Source organism: Eptatretus burgeri, chromosome 16, assembly GCF_056783735.1.
Source record: "Eptatretus burgeri isolate ZD-2024b chromosome 16, Ebu_testis_v1, whole genome shotgun sequence".
NCBI classification, from domain to species: domain Eukaryota; kingdom Metazoa; phylum Chordata; class Myxini; order Myxiniformes; family Myxinidae; genus Eptatretus; species Eptatretus burgeri.
Genome location: NC_140976.1, coordinates 39,159,986 through 39,182,850, shown reverse-complemented (window position 1 = coordinate 39,182,850; position 22,865 = coordinate 39,159,986). Strand labels below are relative to the sequence as shown.

The 22,865-nt window shown below is 43.3% G+C and overlaps 1 protein-coding gene across 11 annotated transcripts in view; it reads left to right on the top strand.

Annotated features, from left to right (window-relative positions):
- LOC147010889 (homeobox protein cut-like 1) overlaps nucleotides 1–22,865 on the top strand; it is a 379,867-nt gene that overhangs the window by 152,620 nt on the left and 204,382 nt on the right. For all 11 annotated transcript variants that reach the window (XM_085860303.1, XM_085860296.1, XM_085860299.1 and 8 more), the window contains exon 3: nucleotides 14,723–14,770. In XM_085860303.1, the coding sequence (XP_085716429.1) occupies nucleotides 14,723–14,770 (48 nt within the window). The remainder of the gene's footprint in view (nucleotides 1–14,722; nucleotides 14,771–22,865) is intronic.

The following is a 22,865-nucleotide window of genomic DNA, read 5'->3' as shown; positions in this document are numbered from 1 at the left end:
GTACTTTGTGTCTGAAGGTCAGCTTGAATCAGTTTGGCAGTTGATCGAGATGCTTTCTCCATCATTCGAACAATCCTTCGCTGCAATCTTTGATCAAGTTTTCTCTTGCGGCCACGTCCAGGGAGGTTGGCTACAGCGCCATGGGTCTTAAACCTCCTGATAACATTGCATACGGTGGACACAGACACCTCAAGGTCTCTGGAGATGGACTTGGAGTCTTGACATTGCCTATGCTTAGCTACAATCTTGTGTCTGACCTCCTCAGACAATTTTCTGGTTTTCTTTCTTTTCTCCATGCTCATTGCGGTACACAGTGACACAAAACAGCAGAATGATTCCTTTTCTCTATGCAAACTGGTTGAATGAATGATTATTATATTGCAGGCACCTGCAACTCACCAGAGGTGAGTTCATTTCCAAAGTAAAGGAGAATCACCTGCTTGAAATCTAATTATTTCTAATATCTTCTAAAAGGTGACAATAGTATTGTCTGGGCCATTTTAGGATTTCTGTTTGGAATAAGCAAAGATTTAGTAATCCTTTCAGCTTTTTTTTGTTTTGTTGCACTGCAAGCCAAAGAAAAACACATGTGAACACCATAAGATTTTTTAATTTCAACAATCGTCCATAAAAAATGGTGCATATTTGAAAAAAGTGCAAGGGTGCAAATATTTTTCGTCACAAGTGTGTGTGTGTGTGTGTGTGTCTGTGTGTGTGTGTCTGTGTGTGTGTGTCTGTGTGTGTGTGCGTGTGTGTGTGTGTGTGTGTGTGTGTGTGTGTGTGTGTGTGTGTGTGTGTGTGTGTGTGTGTGTGCGTGCGCGCGTGCACTAATGCGAACCTGTCATGCCAAAATAATGTGCTTTGTGAATGGCTATATTTAAGGGAACCACTCTCAAGGGGACAGCATTGCAACCCCCCCCCCTCCCCAGTTCCTTCCCCATCGACTTCTAAGTCCCACTGATCACTTAAAGCAAATTCACTTTACCGTTTTATATATCCCCTTGGATTTCCCAAAAATCCAAGGGGTATTTATATATTTATATATATATTTTTTATATATATTTTTATATATTTATATATATATATATATATATATATATATATAAATATTTTTTATATATTTATATATATATATTTTGTTATATATATATATATATTTTATATATTTATATATATATTTTTTTATATATTTATATATATATTTTTTATATATTTATATATATATACATACATACATAGATACACACATATTCCACACAGTATTTCAGGGCATAACTCTGAGGCCACCTTCACAATAAACGCTTTTGTCACATTGGCATATTTTGAAAAATAAAAGGTGTTATAATGATCTTGTTTTATTTAATTTACAAAAATGGTTTATATTTTACAATGTTAATGCATGAATTTTCAGGACTTGGTGTGCCCATCTTTCTCATGCAAAACAGCAGATATCCATTTTGGAATATTTCCTGCAATTTCTGGAGACATTCCATTGAGAGGTTCTTCTGTGCATTCAGCAGTTTCCATAATTTGTCTTGATTTTGCTTGCTTTTCGTTTTTATTCCTGTCCAAATAATCCCAAATAACTTGTATGATGTTAAGGTCAGGACTTTGATGGGGGTATTCTAAAAGTTGTGTAATTCCTGACTGCTTTCCATTGTAGAGAAATTTTCTTTGCACGATGCCATTCCTTGAGATATCATATGTTTTAATGGGGCATTTTCAGTGTGTTTGGGTCGTTGTCACGCTGGAAAACGAAGTTGTCGCCAATTAGCCTCCTTTCTGACATGGTACCATGGTGGATTGTGATCTGCTTGTACTTCTCAGCATTCATTGTTACTTCAATCCTCACCAAATCAGCAATGCCAGCAACAGAAATACATCCCTAAACCTGAATAGAGCTTCCATCATGTTTCAGGGTTGGCTGTAGACACATAGCCTTATAGGCCTACTTCTTACCAACACTCCTTCTGACATCCTGCCTTCTCTTTGTTCTAAAAATTTCACTTTCCTCGTTACTCCAAAGTACCTTTCCCCACTGATTAGCATGCCCACTCTGATGTTCTTTGGCATATTTCAGTCTCTTGACTTTGTTACATTTGCACAGAAAAGGCTTTTTGATAGCTACTCACCCATGGAGACCACTTTTGATAAGAGATCTTCTGACAGCAGATGAGTACACTTGATGTTTTTTATATTTCTCAAGAAATTTATCATGAAGTATTGCTCATCTGTTTTGCTCAGTGTCTTTAGCCTTCCAATCCATTTTCTATCTTTAACTTCACCAGTCTTACCGAGGTCAAATCCACCACCTGCACAATCACCAATTTAGCGATGGATCTTTGAGAGAGACTAGACGCCATCTGCCAGGAAAGCCGAAAAGATCTTTGCTTCAGTTTTCCACGTACAGATAGCTCTAATAAGAATCTGTTACTCCAGCCAGATCGTCCTCCTGATAGGACGGGCCCGAGCGGCGACCCACATAAAATGGCAGTAGTCTTATAGAATCTCCTGCAAGGTAATGGTGCCAATTTCTGATGGTTGTGCATTTTAACAATGCTGCAGTTGTCTCCTAATGCTGAACTGTGTTCTGAGCATCACATTGGGGGTGATGAAACAGGATTTTATTTATCAGGGGCAGGGAAGATGGGTCTACAGAGAGCCCGTATTCACAGCCCGTATTCACAATCAGGCAATTATAATAATTCTCCACTCACACAGAGCCACGTCGGCTTAAACCGTGTAATTTAACCACTCACACCATATGTATTAATACAGAGATATGGGACAAGATGGAAAGATATAATCTTGTCACATGCAATGCTTGCATGGGAACGGTCTCTCGGGTCTTGGCCGTCTTTTCTTGGCTTCCGCCCTTCTCCGCTACACCAGCTGCACAGTGAGGGCAGCTGTCCATGGCATTACTTCTTCGGTTTATGGGTGAACATGGGTAAGAGACTGGGCCCCAAAGCCAGCTTCCATGAGAGAGCACAGAGAGAGAGTGAGAGGGGGTGCAGGGGAGAGAGAGAAAGAGAGAGGAAAGAGAGAGAGAGAGAGGGGGGGGGGAAATAGAGAGAGAGAGGGGGGGGAGAGAGCGAGAAAGAGGGGGGAGAGAGAAAGTGGGGGTGGGGGAGAGAGAGAGGGAGTTAGAGAGAGGGCGAGAGAGAGAGAGAGAGAGAGCGAGAGCGAGCGAGAGAGAGAGAGCGAGAGAGCGAGAGAGAGAGAGAGAGAGAGCGAGAGAGAGAGAGAGAGAGGGGGGAGAGAGAGAGAGAGAGAGAGAGAGAGAGAGAGAGAGAGAGAGAGAGAGAGAGAGAGAGAGAGAGAGAGAGAGAGAGAGAGAGAGAGAGAGAGAGAGAGAGAGAGAGAGAGAGAGAGAGAGAGAGAGAGAGAGAGAGAGAGACGCATTTGCGATCTTATTGGCTCTTGCTTGTCCCCTCCCCCTTCAACCGCTCATTGGCCTGTTTTCTCTGCACTTCTCATCGCATCTCGCAGTTGCTGCCTTTTTCCAATGGTTGCTCACAGTTTCTGGTCGTCCCTCGCAGCTTTTTGTCACTGCTCATAGCTTCTCATTTCCTGCGGGCGGGAATTGCTGTGGTGAGGATATCAGGTCAAAAGCTCACTCACTGATTAAGAAGAGATTAAAGTACATGTGTAGATTTAAAAGATTCGTGCAGGAGAAATGGTGGAAGATTAGACACATTCCTGAATGAAAGGGTGACATTATCCCTGACTCGACATACTTCGACACATTATTATTCTTGTACACAAACACTGTATGCCTTATGCTAAATATTTAATTATGAAATAACTATGCTGTGTTGCCTCCATATAGTGTGTGTGCATGTGTGTATGTATATATATATATATATATATATATATATATATATATATATATATATATATATATATATATATATATATATATATATATCCCAATCTCACTTCTTAATTGCATGTAACCTGCACGTACTTGCCACACCAGGCTCTTAGTCCAGTGATCCTGACAAAAGTGGCATGCTTCCTTCACATCCACGCTATATTGAGGAATCCATTTTTCGGCAATAAGTTTTAATCTGAATTGTATAGTCTGAGAAAGAAGTTATTAAAGTGTAAAGAGTATCTCCTTTTCAGGCCTATTATCTCTTTGGAACATAAAGGAGAGATCTTTTTAAATTTTTACTCAGTTCTCTCTAACCTTGTGTGTCATTTGCTTTGTTTTGCTTGTAGTTAGTCCATAGTGATAATGATGTGATAATCTTCTGCAATAAATCCACACAATCATTGTACACTGCCTCCTTTCGGTGGTGGTTTGTGGTTCTGGCATGTCGATTTTTCTCCACTTATAGTGTTTGCTTATTTCTTTCTCTTTCTTCTTTTCTCTTTTCCTACTCCTTCCTTTGCATTTTTTTTGTTATTGTATTGTCTTGTGCTGTACACCCACCATTCTTTACGAATCACTCCTGGGTCTTTGTGTTTTCATCTTCTCTTTTGCTTCTTTATCAACTGTTGCTTACCTAACTTATGAACAGTTTAATACAAACACTGCTTTGTTTTTCTTATTACTTTGCTCTCCATGTTGTTTGCCTTTGGCTGCCACATCCCTCCATGATTTTTCTCGATACGCAGGGTGGTACCAAAAATGTAGCAAACAGCACGCACAAGGCTAATAGCATGCAAAGGGTGCACAGGAATGCACCAAGAAGCACGACCTACACATGCTTAGAAATTCACAACTCTCTTGTAACAAGGTCCTTTTGGGTCGCTTTAACTTCAAGGAAATACCAAAAAATGCAAATAAAAGGCCCCAATATTCAGTTATAGTTACCTTTTTGTTGCTTTCTGGTTAATTTGTTGATTAAACTCCCATTGATTGAAATGTGTGTTGGTGTGTGGGAATTGATGTTAAGCAACCTGGAGTCACTGCTTGATGAACACAAAGGGAAGTCTCGTGTTTACCTGTCCTTGTGATATTACAAAGGCATTAAGCTATTGTGTGCTAGTGCCTGAGAGGATAAGCCACATAATGCTGCATTTTCAGCTGCAATGTACAACGAACTGAGACATAAGAAGAGGGAATTTGGCCCATCATGCCTGTGTTTTATCCACACCCCATAATTTCATCAAGGGGCAGGAAAGAAGGTGGAGTGTGAGGAGAGCATTGGGGAAGGCATCAGGACTTCTCCAGGGTTGGTTTTTTTATTACTTTTATTTCTTTATTTCGTCTTTACCCTCCATTATCTAAACATCTCTATCAGATACCCTCGTAAATGCCTCCTATCTAATGTATAATGTCCCATCTTCAATCGCTCCTCATAGCTTATTCTATCTAGGTCGAATCAATCTATTCATTCTACACTGAACCCTCTTTATGGCAGCTTATCCTTCCTCAGATGGATGACTAAAACTATTCACAATATTCCAGATGAGGTGAGCAAAATATACCTTTGTATTTGACTGACATTTCTTAATGATGATCGACGTATCTTATAACCTCTTCTCTTTTTATGTTCTCCTCTCTTTCTTTTCTCTTCTCTTTTCTTCTCTCCCCTGCTCCATTGTACAAGGTCCCATAAATATACCTCTCCTTCCCTTGCTTCCATCTTGTTCCAACTCATTTACCCTCCAGTTTCTCCTCTCTTCCTCCATTCTTATCCATTAATTAAAAAATTCTGAATTTCCCCTCCCACCCACTCTTCACCCCCCTCTCTTTTCTTTTATCATATTCTATAAGAATAACCTTTTATGTACGTGATAAAATTGCATTGTATTGGCCTTTTGCGACTCCAACCTTTTTGTTTGGAAAGGTACTCATCCACCCTCAGTGTTGAGTCAGGTATAAGAATGTTTTTCTTCGTTATCCATTTTCATTGATAGTATTTGACAATCTGAACCTTGCATTTGACAATCTGAAAGGGGGGGGGGGGTTGGTGCTTCACATAGGGGGTTGCATCACAAAATGTGCCGTCACTCGGATTGATATAAGGCTAAGTGTTTTCTGTTATAACATTGGTTAGTGGACTTTAAATATACCACATTGTCAGTCGTGAAGAGTAAGCGAGTTATGACCACCAACTTGGATATACCATGAAACCCCGACATTCATGGATTCGACAATCGCAGACCCCACATATTCGCGGTATATAAAATGTGACCTGCTTCTACATTTGTGGCCCCTGTGCTTCAGCTCATCACGGTTTTTGCGGATGCATAAACCATTTCCCACCAGCCGCGTGCATTAAGCAGCTCTCAAACAATCTCCCACCAGCCGCGCGCATTAAGCAGCTCTACTTGTGCATAAACCATCCCCCACCACCATCCCCACACCACCATGCACTATCAAGAAGTGAGGGTGCGGCCTCTGTGGGCAGGCATTATGGCGTGAATGAGTCGACTGTTCGTCACATTAAAAAAAGGAGATGTTTCGCAAAAGTGTCATGGCTAGTGCAGTACCCAGCACCAAAGTGGTTACCCAGGTCAGGGACATTCACAAATAAACAATGGAGAAGGCATTTAATGTGTGGTTAGAGGACAATGCCTAGAAAACGTGCCTTTAAGTGGACTTCTGATTTGTGAAAAGACAAAGCGCATGTATGATCATCGGGTTAGTGCGGGTGATGCTGCAGACGAGTGATGCGGGTACAAACTATGTGCTTTGTGATATGGGTACAAGTGGCCTCATTCCCTTCTGAGCTAGCAGGGGATGGTTTGACCGCTTGAAGAAGTGGTACAGTCTCCACAATGTGAAGCTCACAGGTGATTGTGCCACAGCGAACCATGAGGTAACTGAAACTTTCCCTGCTCAACTCGTGCAGCTCATCGAGGAGAAGGGGTATGTACCAGAGCAGGTCTTCAATGTAGATGAGACTTGCCTGCTCTGGAAAAAAAATGCCCACGAGAACGTTCATCTCAAAGTGAGAGAGAACAGCATCGGGGTTCAAGACTGCAAAGGACCTGGCATCTCTTCTCCTCTGTGCAAATGACAAAGGGGACTGCTTGATCAAATTGATGATGCTGTACCATTCCCTAAACACACATGCTCTCATGTGCAAAAATAAGCAGACTCTGCCTGTAGTTTTGAGGGCCAACAGATAGGCATGGGTAACAACTACCATATTCATGGATTGGTTCCACAACTGTTTTATCACTCAAGTGGAGAGGTACCTGACAGTAAAGAACCTCTCCTTCAAGGTCCTCCTGCTGGTGGACAATGTTCTTGGCCACCCCGAAGTGCTGAAGGTCGCCCATCCCAATTTTGAGGTCATCTTCCTGCCACCCAACACAACCCCCTGATCCAACCACTCGACCAAGGGGTAATTTTGGCATTCAAAACATATTACACTTGCAATATTCCGTCGCATCTTGGATGCTATGGAGTCCGACCCCGAACTTATGGTTTGGAAATGTTGGAAGGACTTCTACATGTACATAGCGCACTGCATAAGCACCATCAAAGACTCGCTAGACAAAATGAAAGCCTACACCACTAACGCTTGCTGGCAAAATCTATTGCCACAGGCAGTCAGCAACTTCAGAAGTTTTCCCAACACCATGGAAGAGAGGCAAAATATTGCCGGGTTGGCACGGGAAATGGGAGGAGAAAGCTGAGTCAATATGGAGGCTGAGGAATCGCCTCACATGGGGTGGAGCTGACTCAGAAGTTGGAGATCATCATCCAGGTTTCTGAGGAGGAGGAAGAGGACAGTGAAGAGGAGGAAGAAGTGGCGAGGCCCAACCTGACCCTCAAGTTCCTGGTTGAGGTGCTGCAGCATATGGGGGGCAGTTGCTGACATGTTGCAAGATGCCGACCCAGTGATGGAATGGTAACTCCAGTTCAAGAGGGTGTTGGATTACGTTTTAGTCCTGTACAAGGAGCTACACAGAAACCTGCATCAATCAACAAAACAGCTCAACAAAAAACAAACAAAAACACCAGCACCCTCACCTGTGTCCCCTTCAGTGCCCTCGCCTGCATCCTTTTCCACGCACTCACCTGCATCTCCTTTGGTGCACGACTCATGAGCACTCTCACTTAAGTCCTCTTCTGAGGAGTTCAATGGATTATAACTCATCATCATCGCCGTCGTCATCATCATCTTCCCATCAAAAGTTACAGTACCTGCTGTACCTGAAACAGTACCTGCTGCTGTTGTTTTTTATTTGTAAGCATTTCGAATGAAACTGTAATCATGTTCATTCGTGTTCATAAAATTAAAAAATTTTCCTTGAATCAAAAACCATCGGGAAACTATCCCCCTTTTTCCCATTCAAACAATTCCCTGACATTCGCGGATTTAACATTCTGACATTCATGGCATTTTTCAGTAACGTATCCTCCTTGAATGTCGGGGTCTGACTACATTACAAGCTAGCAAATACAACCTGTCGCTTGGCTGATGGGAGTATTAAGATGGGGGGGGTGGGGGTGGGGGGGGGGAAAGTCAGAGGTGAGGGATGGGGCAGCAAGGCGAGGTGGGAGAGCGAGGAAGGGGTGAGGAAAGGGGAGCTAGGAAGTGGGGGAGAGCGAGGCCTCACCATACTTTGGTATACACTGTATACTTTGTATACTTTGTATACTTTGGTATACATACACAGGGAGTGATAGGGGTGGAGGTTAAAGAGGGTGTTTGGGATGTGTGTTTCATAGAAGGACTTGAGGGAAAGCCGGGGGCAGGTGGGGGGAGAATGAACCCCTTATGCCAGTATTAGTAAAGGATTGAACAAAACTGAGTTTGTTTAAACAGTATGTTCACACGGGTCATACTACACAATGCCTGGACACCGCTCACAGACATCCATGAGGGTGGAGAGGCTTTGAAAGGAGGTAAGCATGAGGGAAGGGAAGGAACGGAGTTTTCCTTCAATTGTCGAAAAAGCTACGCCAGTGTTCGTACCTTGATTTCATTTCCACACATACGATAAGCTCTAGAATCTCTTAACCTGAGACGAATGGCAGAATTAATCCGAGCAGAAGTTCTGACTGCTAAAATAATAAAGCTTTCATTTGTCCAATTCACACATTCCTTGATGCCCCTTATTCTCCTCGACCTTCAGAGAGTTGAATGGTGTTGGAGGAGGGTAGTGTGCGGGGAGGGGAAGGGAAGGCAGCGTGAGGGGAAGGGAAGGCAGTGTGAGGGGAGGGGAAGGCAGCATGAGGGAAAGGGGAGGCAGTGTGAGGTGAGGCAATGGGAAGGCAGTGTGAGGGGAGGGAAAAGGGAGGCAGTATGAGGGGAGGGAATGGGAAGGCAGTGTGATTGGAGGGGAAGGCAGCATGAGGGGAAGGGAGGCAGCGTAAGGGGAGGGGAAGGGAGACAGCGTAAGGGGAGGGGAAGGGAGGCAGTGTAAGGGGAAGGGAAGGCAGCGTGAGGGGAGGGGAAAGCAGCATGAGGGAAAGGGTAGGCAGTGTGAGGTGAGGGAATGGGAAGGCAGTGTGAGGGGAGGGAATGGGAAGGCAGTGTGAGGGGAGGAAATGGGAAGGCAGTGTGATTGGAGTGGAAGGCAGCGTGAGAGGAATGGAAGGCAGCATAAGGGGAAGGGAGGCAGTGTAAGGGCAAGGGAAGGAAGTGTGAGGGGAGGAAGAGGGAAAGCAGCGTAAGGAGAGGGTAGGCGGTGTGCCAGGGCATTACTGGGGCGGTAAAATCTGCGCAAACAGTCATGTTTTCTTTTTAACTACCGGATTTTATATAAAACCGGGCGGGAGCATTTAAAAATTAATACCCGTGCTATCTACCTGGCAAAGGCCTGCCTAACCCCCACCCCAATACGCGTTCCTCGAACCTCCTTGCGGATCATGCTAACTGTGCACGTGCACCGGTGATATGCTCATCCTTTCACTCACACACATGCACAGATTTACTCACACCCTCACTGCACAGTGGCACATCCCATGTGGCTTCGATGCCGCAGCACGTCCACTCCCTACATGGCTTCGGCGCTGCAGCACGTGTGCTCCTCACTTGCAGAGCACGTGGTTTGCGAGACCTCCGCATAACCTCCTCCACAGCATCATGCACCGCAAGCCCGTGTGCGAGTTGAAGTTCGAGTTTGAGTTCAGATTGTGCGCCAATGAAACCCGTGCACCGCACACACATAACCAAGCCTGCAGGCATGCACACACCCCACGGAGAGTCATTTGTACCCATCTGTACCATGTCCGTGTGTGCTGTCTACATACCTCTTTGTTTGCAGCAACTGCCGACAATTAATGTCATGAAAGCAGATCGCACAAATCATTAAAACACAAACTGAGTACATAATTGCCGAAAGAAAGTACCCCTGTGGACTGTATCACCATGGCCTGCAAAAGCAGGTTATGGAACACACTGTTGCACTCAATGAAGTTACACTTTCTGCACATTCCTTCATCTTTTCTTCACTCAATATAATCATCCAAACAATATAAAAAAAATTAAGCTTAATGCTTTGCTGAAATAAATACACTTAGTTATAAAAATTGCTAATTTGTTGAAATTTTCAGATTTCACTCCAGATTTCGACACTTATTTAGTCTACGAGATCCAATTCTCAAATCAGATATAATATTTCAATTATATACTTGGTGGTGGTGGTTGTATGGCAGCTTAGCTGCCGGGGTAGCTATCATTTCTTGAAGCGCAACTGTGTCGCTGATGCAGTGCCCCTCTACCAGTACACACACTGGAACTGGTACTCATTTCGCTGACCTCAGAAGGATGACAGGCTGAGTCAACCCCCTGGTGTATTAATTCAGCAGCCGACAGGGCTTGAACTCAGGACCCAAGGATCCAAGCCGCCACCCTAACCACTGAGCCAACACCAGGCTTATGATATACTTGAATTAGTCTGTGAGAGTCGATCATGTTTCCAAATCAAGGCGTGTTTGAATCGGCCGAACAAAATGGCAAATTAAGACCCCAGCAAGCTGACAGAGGGATGACCGAGGATGATGCCTTGCTAAAGGAAAATTAAATAAGGCCATTAATTATCTTCAAAACAGGTGTTTAAATTAACCCAAACATCCAATTTTCACTCTTGCACTACGTTGGAGTTCCCTTAGTCTGCATGCAAAGTTTCAGGCCGCTCGGTTTCATGTTTTTAGAGTTATGGAAGAAACAAACACACACTGACTGACACACACTGACATTTTTATGAAAGACTAGACGACCCGTGAACCCGTTGGGTTCCCGTTGTGACAGCGGTTGATGAAAAAAAATAATTTCAAGAAAAAAAAAAGATAGCTCCAGCGAACTATACCGCTGAGGTTCTTTGCATTGATCAAATACTCCCAAAGAGTACTTGACTGAATCGGGAATTGATTTTTTAATAATTTTTTTGTTGCCCAATTTGAACGAAACTTGATACTGTACACCACAGGCGAATGATAAGTAAGGTGGCCCTAAAATTTTTGTGCTATCCTCTACCATTTTGGCTGTATTTCAGGAACATACATACATATACATATATACATACATGCAAGATGAGAGTTTGAGTAAAATATAGATTATTGGCAAATCGGCTCTCGTCGAACATCAGGCCTGATCAACAGGTTCTTCAAAGACTTGAGCCAAAACTTCCCCTTTGGCCAATTCCACAAGAAAGTGGGATTAACTGGGGCTGTTGAAGAAGTAGTATGATTGTGACATTCAACTTCCATGGCTTTGTGATGTTAAATATCCCACAACTCCTGGTACAGAAATATGTTATTGGCCCATTTACCTGGCTTGTGTTGATGATATATTTGATTGATTTTTCAGTCACTTCATGGGATCTACAACTTCACAAGTTAACATTCTACAAGTTGACAACTTTACATTCTCACTGACTTCTATTTATTCTTCTTAGGAAGCCAGAAGATTATACATTAAGAAACAAACTTTTATTTTAACAAATGCTAGAGCTGTTGAAAAAAAATCAAAAAAATCCTTGTTTTATTTCTTTTGTGAAAGCGCTGCCTTGCCTTCTTCAAAGACGAGCATTCTCAAGCTGCAGTATCGCCTTTCTTCCCTCTCCCTCTTGCTCGCACTGCTGAGCGCCCCTGATGTCTCCCCTGCTGCCTGCCTCGTCTGATAAGCGTCTCTCTGCCCCGCGCCCTCCGACGCACTTGTTTGGAGGTTTCTCTTCGGACACTGCGTTCCTAGGGTCGGCCCGCCCTGACCGTTTGTAACAGTCATGCTTCAAGGGGAACATAGACCAGTGTTTTCACCTGAAGATAGTGATTTGTTTTTTTATTTATTACTGTTATTATGATTATCACACATCCCTTTCCTGCTGAACGCACAGACATGTTCGGTTATAATTATAATGAGTTCCCTTCCAAAGAATTTCATTGCAAGAGCAAAGCTATTAGGTCCATCAAGCCTGTGCTAGTGGTTGCCAACCTTCGGTTATTTGTTTCTACTCTATCCCTTTCAAATGCTGAGCATCAAGGAAAGAAGCAGCAAGTACGATTTCTTGCGTGTTTGGTAATGTTCAGCCAAGGTCAGGTTTGAACCGCTGACCTCCCAGACTCAGAACGTACTTTCAAACCATTACACCAGTGAGTCATGTGAGCTGAGCCGCAATAATTCCCATGGGCTTCCTTATACTTGGCATTGTTTACGCGTATACAGACAGCACCATCACAACTTGAATCAAATACCCTATGTTTTCTGTTGTGAACACCAACAATATTTTTCCACAAAAACTATCAGGATTACCAGACATATTGTTCAAATCGAATTTTAAACAAAAACTTTTTCATCATCACAGCTGAAGACAATTTGCATTAACTGTTATTTGTAATCATTCAGAGGCTTGACTAACTGATTCTTGAGACAACATAGGTTTAAGATTCTACATACAGGTGACTTTAGTCTTGTTTTAAATTAATCGCTGTATTTCGATCGTACTGTAAAAGTAAAGCAAATTTATTGTGTCTATTGAGATTTAGTGTTCAGTTTGTCATGGGTATGTTACAGTTTAGTGATAGCTGTATTGATAAACCGAGGACTTACGCCAATCATCCTTCACAACTCTCTCTCTCTCTCTCTCTCTCTCTCTCTCTCTCTCTCTCTCTCTCTCTCTCTCTCCCTCTCTCTCTCTCTCTCTCTCTCTCTCTCTCTCTCTCTCTCTCTCTCTCTCTCTCCCCCTCTCTCCCCCATCTCTCTCTCCCCTCCCCCTCTCTCCCCTTCTCTCTCTCCCCCCTCCCCCTCTCTCTCCCCACCCTCTCTCTCCCCCCTCCCCCTCTCATGACATTTATATTTCATTTGATGAGGGGTGAAGGCTAGGCTCAATGGCTTGATTTTTGGAATCGATGCTATTGGGGTCTGTTTTGAAGTTTCCTTCAAAAATACTCTTTCCTCTTTTCCCTTTGGCATTTCTCACAACCTGAGCAAGTACTCTTTTTTATTTTTCTGCTAACATCCCTCGCTATCAAAAATAGTTTTGAGGCTGATTGGATGGAACTTAAAAAGTAGTTTTGTTGCCGTCACCTGCATAGAAAACAAGATAAGAAGTTGAGATAAAAAGGATGCAGAGATTTGGGTTAGCTTATGCTTTGTTACAGATAGGGTTATAGTGTTTATACAATGTAAGCTACATTATAGTGTTTGAACACGGCTTGTCATTGCCTTTCAGAAAGATGAGCTTATTAATATCGTAAATAATAAATAAAATGGCACAATTACGATTGATATCAGTAACAGTTATATTGTTTGCAAAATACATTGTTGTGGTGGGAAATTGTTTAGAATACTGTTTGCTATTCCCCCCCAACCCCCACCCGTTCATTCTATAATCGGTTGATTTTCATTTGTCTGCCTTTTAAGTGCCGATGTAAAAAAATAACTTAAAAAAAAATGGTTTGCATGAACTTCTATTTCAAATTATTTTATGAAAGTGTAAAAATTTAAACAGCTTGAAATTGTATACGTCTTACAATCCTGTCTTCGCAGCGTTTTTTTCTTTTTTTTCTTTTGAGAAGCAGACAAAACATTTGTGTTTTATCCATGTACAAACTCAATTTGTTTGCAAATAGAAAGTGTATCGAGTGTGTTTTAAAAAAAAATCTGGTTGAGGGCATTCTCTTTCCAAGTTGGTTCGATACTTATGGTGATCAAAAGGTTTTCTATTGACCTATTAATTTTTTTCTGGTTTTCTGTTGAGAATCAAAAAAGCCATTCAGCCCATCATGCCTGTGCCACACCAATACCAGATGTTAATAAATCCATAAATACCCCCTTCCCTTCATGTGCAGCCTTTTGGCTGCTACACTGGTACTCATTTTGCCAACCTCAGAAGGATGACAGGCTGAGTCAACCCCCTGGTGTTAATTCAGCAGCCAATGTGGCTTGAACTCAGGATCCGTGGATCCCAAGCCACCACCCAAACTGCGAAGCCAACATCAGGTTATCAAAGAAATGTCTGCACAGAATGCACATAATGGCAAGCTTTTGAAATGTTCAAATTCACCGAGTGAATAATTTCTGTTCTTCCAATATAATATGGAGTGACCGGTGTGGATGTGAAATCTAGCCTTTTAGAAATAGATTGATGACATAATGTAACTCCTGATGCTGTGCTCTGAGACACTGACCAATCAGACCTCCTAGTGCAGATTGATTATTCCTTTTTGACAAGGCACCTCTCATTTCACGATCATAATAATTACTCAAGTAAACTGATGGCTTCTCAATTTTTCACTCCCAAGTCAAGCACCTATCACACAGAGCCAAACATCCTCAAACCATTGTCGCTTTCTGTCCCCCAGGAACTGAAGAAGCTTGCAGCACCTCTGCTGAAGAGCTTCCAAGCTGAGGTGAGTAATATTTTGTTGGCCTAATCGTAGCTTTCACTTCATGACCCAGTTTTCCACACTCATTCGGAGAAGGTCTGCACTCTGGTAGAGTTTTAGTTACAGCAGTGATTGGAAGAGGGATGAAACGTGGAGGATAAGAATGTTGGGAGTCTGTGAAATGTATACCTATGCAGGTGGAAAAGATTGCTGATGTTTTAAAATTGGTTTCAAAATGCTGAGATCCTGAAGAAAGATCCAGGAAGTGGAGAATAGAGGGCGAATGGGTTGGACGTCTGTAGGCCAAAAAACTCGAGAATTTGGAAAAGTATACGAATGTGTTAAGTGACAAGAAACTCGAAAGCCAAGACACATTTCTGTTAAATCAAGTGCTTTTCTATGCATTGCTCGTGCTAATGCTATAAAACTGGCTCTATAATTGTGTGGCAGCGGGCTGTGATTGGTGGGATTACGGCTCCAAACATGCTCACTTGATGCTGTCTAATGACGGCTCAGCGGCCTTTCCATGAGGCCGTTACATTAAGTGGCGTAATGCAATCTGGCACGCTGGCGAGAGATTTGTGTGCTTAATTACTGCGCTGTTCTGGGAGCTCAATGCTGTTTGTTCGCCTGGTGTCTCCTTCTGGTTTCTCTTTCTTGTCTTCACAACTGATGTGTATGTATTTCTATGTCGACGTTTTCTTCTTCCTCTTCTCTCTGCTTTCTCTCCCCATCCCACCCCTCCCCCCCTCCATCTTAATACTTCTGTATTTGTTTTACCGGAGTGGGAAAACAAAGACTGGAAGATTTTAGCTCCCATACGAGCCTCAACAACGTATTTTAAAAAAAAAAAAAACAACTATCCACTTCTCTCCCCACTCTTTTATTCGTAGGAACAAATAGCTGCGGAGGAAACAAATGCACATCACACTAGATTGGAAGATAAAATACAGACAGAGAGTAAATATATAGCACATTCAGGCATACAGTATATAGATCAAATGTGGTGAAAGCTCATCAAAATAAACCATCAATCTGAATGATGGTTTAACCAGGCAGAATTACTGACTTACATCTCCATGGGAGGTTTATGGTAATCGTGTGCGGTGACCAAAGCTTCACGACATCTCATCATAGGACATCCGTTTTATGTACCCTTTAACATGCAGACATCCCATTAAAAGACAATTGCTGAGATGGTGAAATGTCAGAGTAACACTGAGATGGTGAAAGACTTCAACGATATTTTAGATACTGTATATGCAGAAAGATTAAAATTCTCCTTCATCACAATATTGAATTTATTTTTTAATCTTGCTGAACAAAAATAATATTTTCCTTTATTTGTTGTTGCTTACCGAATGTCTATTATAGGTGAACAGCAGCTTGGTCATGGCAAGCTTTTTCATCCTATTTGAACTTGACCCTGAAGCAAAATGGCTGAAGTGATTTGAATAAAGGCCCCTCCCTTTGGCAGGAATTCTACACCTCTTTTGTGTACTGGGTCAAGGTTTACCCCGTAAATTATTGCAACTGATGTCCTTGGTGTTATCGCAGCAGATTGAGCATGCTTTGAAAGATAAGTTGAAAATGATCATTATAAATATTTTTTAGATAAAGATTGCCACCCACAAAGGAACTTTACGATCTGTGATGATCAAACATTTTGAGGCGTCGAGTGTTGATGAACAGTTTCACCATTATTAGACTCATTAAGTTAACACAATGGTTCAGTCTAATTGGAGAGCAGCTGGGATTGCATTATGATGAAATCTTCGATGAAAAAAAATGCAGTACCAATATGGAGGCAGAGCTAGGTGAACAAGGACAGGAATGGGACAGAGCAAAGCTAGAGACCAAGGGCTGGAGGAACGAACCCATTTGTATGCCGGAATGGCCAAGGCCTCTCTTCCCATTTTTCCTTATCCATTACCCGCTAACTCTAACCCCCCACCTCTTATCTCACGCCTTGCATGCATATGGACGGCGGGAGGTGTACCCTCCGATAAACCCCGCGCCATCAATTTCCGTGTGTGGAACGCTCATCGCAAAGGGCGCTTTGGGCGGCTACATGTACTGAAACGATGCAAGGCACTGGGCCGGAGCGGAACGTCGCACATTCCAGTGGCCCACGCAGCCGCTTTCTTTATAATTTCTCTCTACTTTTGGGGTTTTTGTATGGTTGCCGTCCCCATTCCAACAGCTGAAACAACAATGTCTTAATTTGTTTTCCCATTAGCTGGAAATGTGTCCCAGTTAGCAAGAGTGCAGATTGGCTGGCAATTAGGCAAATGGCTGTGCTTCATGATCTAACGGTGGGCCTTTGTGTGCCTGTTGCCAGTACTGTAAAGGCCAATGTTTGGCACTCTTACTGCAGATGCCCAACTTGGCAGATGAAGACCATTTCGTTTGATTCGAACCCTCAGGCTATTTTGTGACTACTTAGTTTTCCTGGTCGGCTTCTGGTTGTGGGGTGGTAAGCTGGATTGACTTTCTGGGTCTGATCAGAAATCCACCGCCAGGCATAGCCCCCCGGTTTCCCCTTGCTGGGCCCCATTCCAGCCTCGCATAACCCCTCCCCTCCCTTTTTGGAAACCGTCTCCCTCATTTCTGCTCAGCGACACCTCGTGTCACGCTCGGGCGGCATGAGCGATGGTTTGTGAAGGGCCCTTGCTCTTATCAAGCCTTCTCTTCCATTCAGCCCCCCGTCTCATGTGCCTCGCCATGACTTCTCTCGTGTCTGCACCTCCCCCTTACCTCACCTCAATACCATCTTCCATTCTCATAGCCATCCACCTTCACTGGAGCTTTATGCCTTCACAAAAACCGTCAACCTTCAACTTGACTACCGGCCTTCACCTTGACTACAGGCCTTCACCTTGACTACAGTCCTTCATTTTGACGACAAGCCTTAATTTTGACTGCAAGCTTGCACTTGTAACTTCAATCATATCTACTTAATCATACAAAGTCCTCTTTATTTGTCTTCTCTCAGTTCCATGGTCTAGACTCCAGATCCTAACCATGCCAGAGCTACAACGGACTTTAAAATAATTTTCTTTTCAATTTTCTCTTCTTCCTTGACATTCTGCCTTTTTCCTTTATTCTTATTTCTTCCTAATTCCGGAATCCTTTTGACATGTTTGTGTATGTTTCTGTCTGGTCGTTTATTTAAACAAGTTGTATTTTCATGTTGACGATGATGATGATATAATTAAGGCCTAAAAGTCTGTCAAAGACACCTTGTAATGAATGCTACTTAACATTTGCTTGTGATTTATTCAAGGGAAGAAAAGAACTCAGAGTCATGAGGTCTTGAGTCGAAGTGTAGTACTAATCCGATTCATGAAATCTCCAGTTTGAGTCTCAGTCACAGATATTTAGCCAAACATAGTGAGGCATCAAGACAATATTTCAAGTTTGATAGCCAGATGGTTGTAAACATTTTGGCCTCTTTGCTAAAACCTGTCAAAGCAGTTTGGTTTTGCATTTCTTAATGAAAAAGAAACAGTATGTAAATGATTTTGATCACGTGATGTGATGTGATCAAAGACCTCCTGTAAAGCTTGAGAGAACATCACAATGGCAAACTGCCTCGAGGAAATGGAAACAAGGTAGAGGTTCAACATAATTCAAAGCTGCCTTTATGGTGGGTGTTTGAAAATCACAAGGAGGTAGCTTACTGCAAGCAACAAAGAAAGGTATTGGAAAGGGTGATCATCCTGATTTCCCCTTTTGATTAAAGTTATCCTGTTGGTGTATCTCTGTTCAGCAACAAGCATTTTCTGACTACAAATGCAATAGAGTCGGGATTCCATTTCTCCTCATGATAAAATTTACAAATAATTGTACATTTGCATCTTGTATAGCGATATTATTATTTACTGGATGAATTACCATCATCTGCAACACCTTACAACAGCTTCTATTCTTCTTCAACGGCAATAATTATTCCCACATTCTTGTAGGGTTGGCTGGGGGAAGCTTGGTCCAAGTCTTTCACTAACTGGTTGGCTATGTCGAATGTTCAAGTAAGGTTAGGGAAGGAATTTGGAAATTGGTCATGGTGCTGGCGATAGCTCACCTACTCTTCATGAAGGACACCATGAGATGTTTAGCGTGCACCAATTAATGCCAGCAGACGGGACACAAAGTTTAGCGTCCATCCAAGGGACAGCACACACATTGATGAATCACCTTGCCTGTGAAACACCGGGATGACAGTTTATAGCTGGGCCGAGATTTGAACTCAGGCAAGACAGTAATTAGAGGCGAGTGTGCGTCCCTCTAGGCTATCCTGCCAGCATTACAACAGCTCTTATTAATGTGGCTAAAACAGTGTATATGTGCATCTATTGAATGCCATGCTATGAAGACAAATAACTGAAGAAGAGGATTTGACAGCTTGCTTCCGATGTAGCCCAAAGTTGATTCGATATTCAGCTGCGAGGAGAGTCAAAAAGGTCTCAAAAAACCATTTGAATAGAAGTCATGTTGTCAGAACTCCATCATCTTTACATACTAAAAAATACACCGACGATAAAGACAACAGATGAATTGCCTGGCCGGTTGGTGGAGTGGGTAAAGCCTGTTACATCTCCCTCACTACCGTGGGTTCGATTACCATGGCTGCTCAGCGGAAACTTCTCCGCCTTGTGACGGAGTGCCATCCTGTCCAGGTTTGGTTCTTAGCCACGGAAACGTTTCAATAAATAGATGGCTACTTGCTCTCCATTTATCCAAAGCGAAATGTTAAAGTAGTGTCATACATCTTTCGGTGTTGCATTTGGCTTGTTGAACTTCTATCGACGAACCAATGATCATTGACAACAACGAGACCTTTGCATGAGCTTGGTTTGTTCTTAATCTTTCCACAAGGAAATATGAGGGGGAGGAATTTTTGTGTTTCCCCCTCCCCCCTCCTCTTTGTGTTTACATATTAAATATAAATATTTTGCACTTTGATTTTTAGGAATTATCATAACAATGGACTCAACCGGTTATTTTATCCAAATCTCGTCCAATAACATCTTGTCCCTTAATCTTTATTTTTTTTTTTTTTTTTTTTTTTTTTTTGTATACCTTGGTCGAGGCTCGTATGAGAGCTAACACACAACTCACAGCAAGGAGGCATGAGACAAGAGGGGCGGGAGTGGAAGGGACAAAACATTGGGGAACAGACACAGGTGAACTGTGGAAGGGAGAGGGATGGGGATGGGACGGGGAACATGGCGAGGGGAAGATGGACATTAAAGGGACTTTCAGGAAGGAAAGCAGGAGAATTGAAGGAAGTGGGCTTGGGTGGATTATCGGGGTAGAAAAGATCGAGGATTTGGATGGGGGAAGATAAGAGGTGGTGGTGAACAGCTGTTTTGAAAGCCTGAAGGGAAGAATGGGAAAGAATAGAGTGAGGAAGTTTATTCCAAAGGCGGGAAAAAGAGGAATGAAAGAGTGAAGATGAGCAGTGATTCGTGATTTTGGTAGTTTTACCAGAAGGGGTTGTTGGCGGACCTTGAGCGCCCTGTGGAAATGTGGTTGGGACAAATCGCAGAGAGAGCAGGGGGGCAAGGCTGGAGAGGAGTCGGTAGAAGACAGAAAGACCACCGACCAACCTGCGGTGATTGAGTGAGAGGCCCAAAGACTCAGCTTCATTGCGGGAGATGCCAATGATCTTAAAAGCCCTGGTTTCGACAGCGTGAAGTCGAGAAAGGTGGGAGGCAGGAGCACCAGCCCAGAGGGGAGAGCAGTACTCCATCAGGCTACGGACAAAAGCTTTGTAAGTGGTCAGGAGCTCAAGAGGGCCGAGGAAGGACTTTGCACGACGGAGGATTCCCAGTCGGCGACTGGCTTTTGAGGCAAGGTTGGAAATGTGACTTTCCCAGGAAAGGTCATGGCAGATAGTGAGACCCAGAAGCTTGAAAGAAAAGACTTCTTCCAGAGGATTGTTGAGAAAGTGGATGGGGGTTTTGTAAACGGTCCTTTCGAAGAGACATAGTGAGAGTGTGAGATTTGTGTGGATTGAAAGACATGTTCCACGTGTTGGACCAGTTTGTGATTTTATCCAGATCTGCAGTGAGCGAAGAAGCTGCTGCTTGCCGGTCTGAGGGATGACAGATGGTACGGCAGAGGGTTGAGTCATCGGCAAAGAGAAATAGAGGATTTTCCAGAGAGTCCGAGAGATCATTGATGAAAACCAGAAAAAGAACAGGGCCCAGAACGCTACCTTGAGGAACTCCAGCCTGCACAGGAAGAGGGGATGAAAGAACTCCATTTAGGGCCACACGTTGACTGCGACAGGAGAGGAAGTCTGCGAGCCATGAGTGGAGATGGCCTTGAATACCATGGGCAGAGAGTTTGGTGAGTAGGGCAGGGTGCCAGACTGTGTCAAAAGCACGTGATATGTCCAGGGATACGGCTCGGATTTCCTGTCTGGCATTGAGGACCTCCATCCATTGATGGGAGAGCAGTAGCAGCATATCTAGGGTAGAGTGACCTGGTCTGAAACCAAATTGATGATTGGAAATCAAGCCATTGGAGAAGAATCTTGGGTCCAAGATGAGCAAAAAAGGAACTCGAGTCCTCTATCGCTGATATTTATTGTCTCTACAAGTTTGTCTTTGTTTTCATGAATATATGGCCTGAGCATTTGTTCTTAAAAGCAATTCCTGTGGTCTTTGACGGACTCATCCCCTATTCCAATCGAAATCTGACTTCTGATAGACAAATAATCACTGGTGCTTGTACTTGATTCCCCCATGGTTTCATTTTCAATAATTTGTGGTGAAGTTTTTGGATCGATTCATGGTGGAGTAATTAACAAACAGTTTATTTGTGAAGTTTCATGATGCATGACCCACGGCTGTTGTGCATCTTTATACCTTACAATGCCAGGGCTTTGTTTGCAATTCCTTCTGAAAAGTATGGCTTAGAATTTAGATAATAGCCCATCAACACATGAACTAACACCAGAGCTTTGCTTTGAAAAGGGAGAGTTGGAGAGGAAAGTAAAGCCACCAGATACTGAGAGTGCCGTGAAGCCACCACTGGACGGTTGGCCAGCACGATCCCCACAGCTGGTTAAGTAAGGCAGGAGTTTGGAATTTGGCCAGAGTGCTGACAATTACCTGTCTACTCTTCATCAAGAGTGCTTGGGATCTTCAGCGTCCACCAGCAATCAATATTAGCAGATGAGTCCCCTGTTTAATGTCAGTTTGAGGGGCAACGCTCTCATCGATGCGACACCCTGCCGACAAAGCGTACCAGTCCTACAGTTTATAATCAGGGCTGACAGGATGGTGTAGAGGCACGCACACTCGCCTCCAAGCTGTCTAGCCTGGGTTCGAATCCCGACCCAACTACAAACTGCCATCCTGGTATTTCACAGGCAGGGTGATTCATCAATGTGTGTGCCATCCCTCAGATGGACGTTGAACTGGGAATCCCATCTTCTGGCATTTGTTCATGGATGTCAAATATCTCACGGTGTCTTTCGTGAAGAGTAGGTGAGCTATCGCATGCACTCTGAACAAATTCCAAATTCCTGCCCCAACCTACAGTGGGCATTGCATCATTGGCACAGCTGCTCCCTCAGCCAATGATGCTACCCTGCCATCTTGTGCCGCACACAAAAGAAGAAGTTCATAATCAGGTTGAGCAATGAAGCCAGATGAGGCAGGACAAAAGCAAATGCACTCACTACCTCTGCACCATCCTGTCAAACTTTCAAGAAAGAGGGTGTGGGGTTCGAGTACATAGCCCCAAAAGCATATCATTAATCTGTGCAAAATGTTCACTTTGTTTTGTTTCAGTGGTCACAAACAAATGAGAGAAAATGGAAACGGGTGTTGGTGTACATGGATATCTATCTATAATTCCAGCAATGTGTGTGTGTGTGTGTGTGTGTGTGTGTGTGTGTGTGTGTCTGTCTGTCTGTGACCGCTGTTTCTCGACAACCACTGATCCGATCTAATTGAAACTTGCCAGGTATATTGTTAGGGCCCTGAGGATGTGCCTTTTCAAGGTTTGATATTAATCGGACAAGTGCTTCCCAAGTTATGGCCATTTATTTACCAACCAATGAAAGGACACTTTGCTGCTTTGGCCGGTGCGCGGCCGGCCG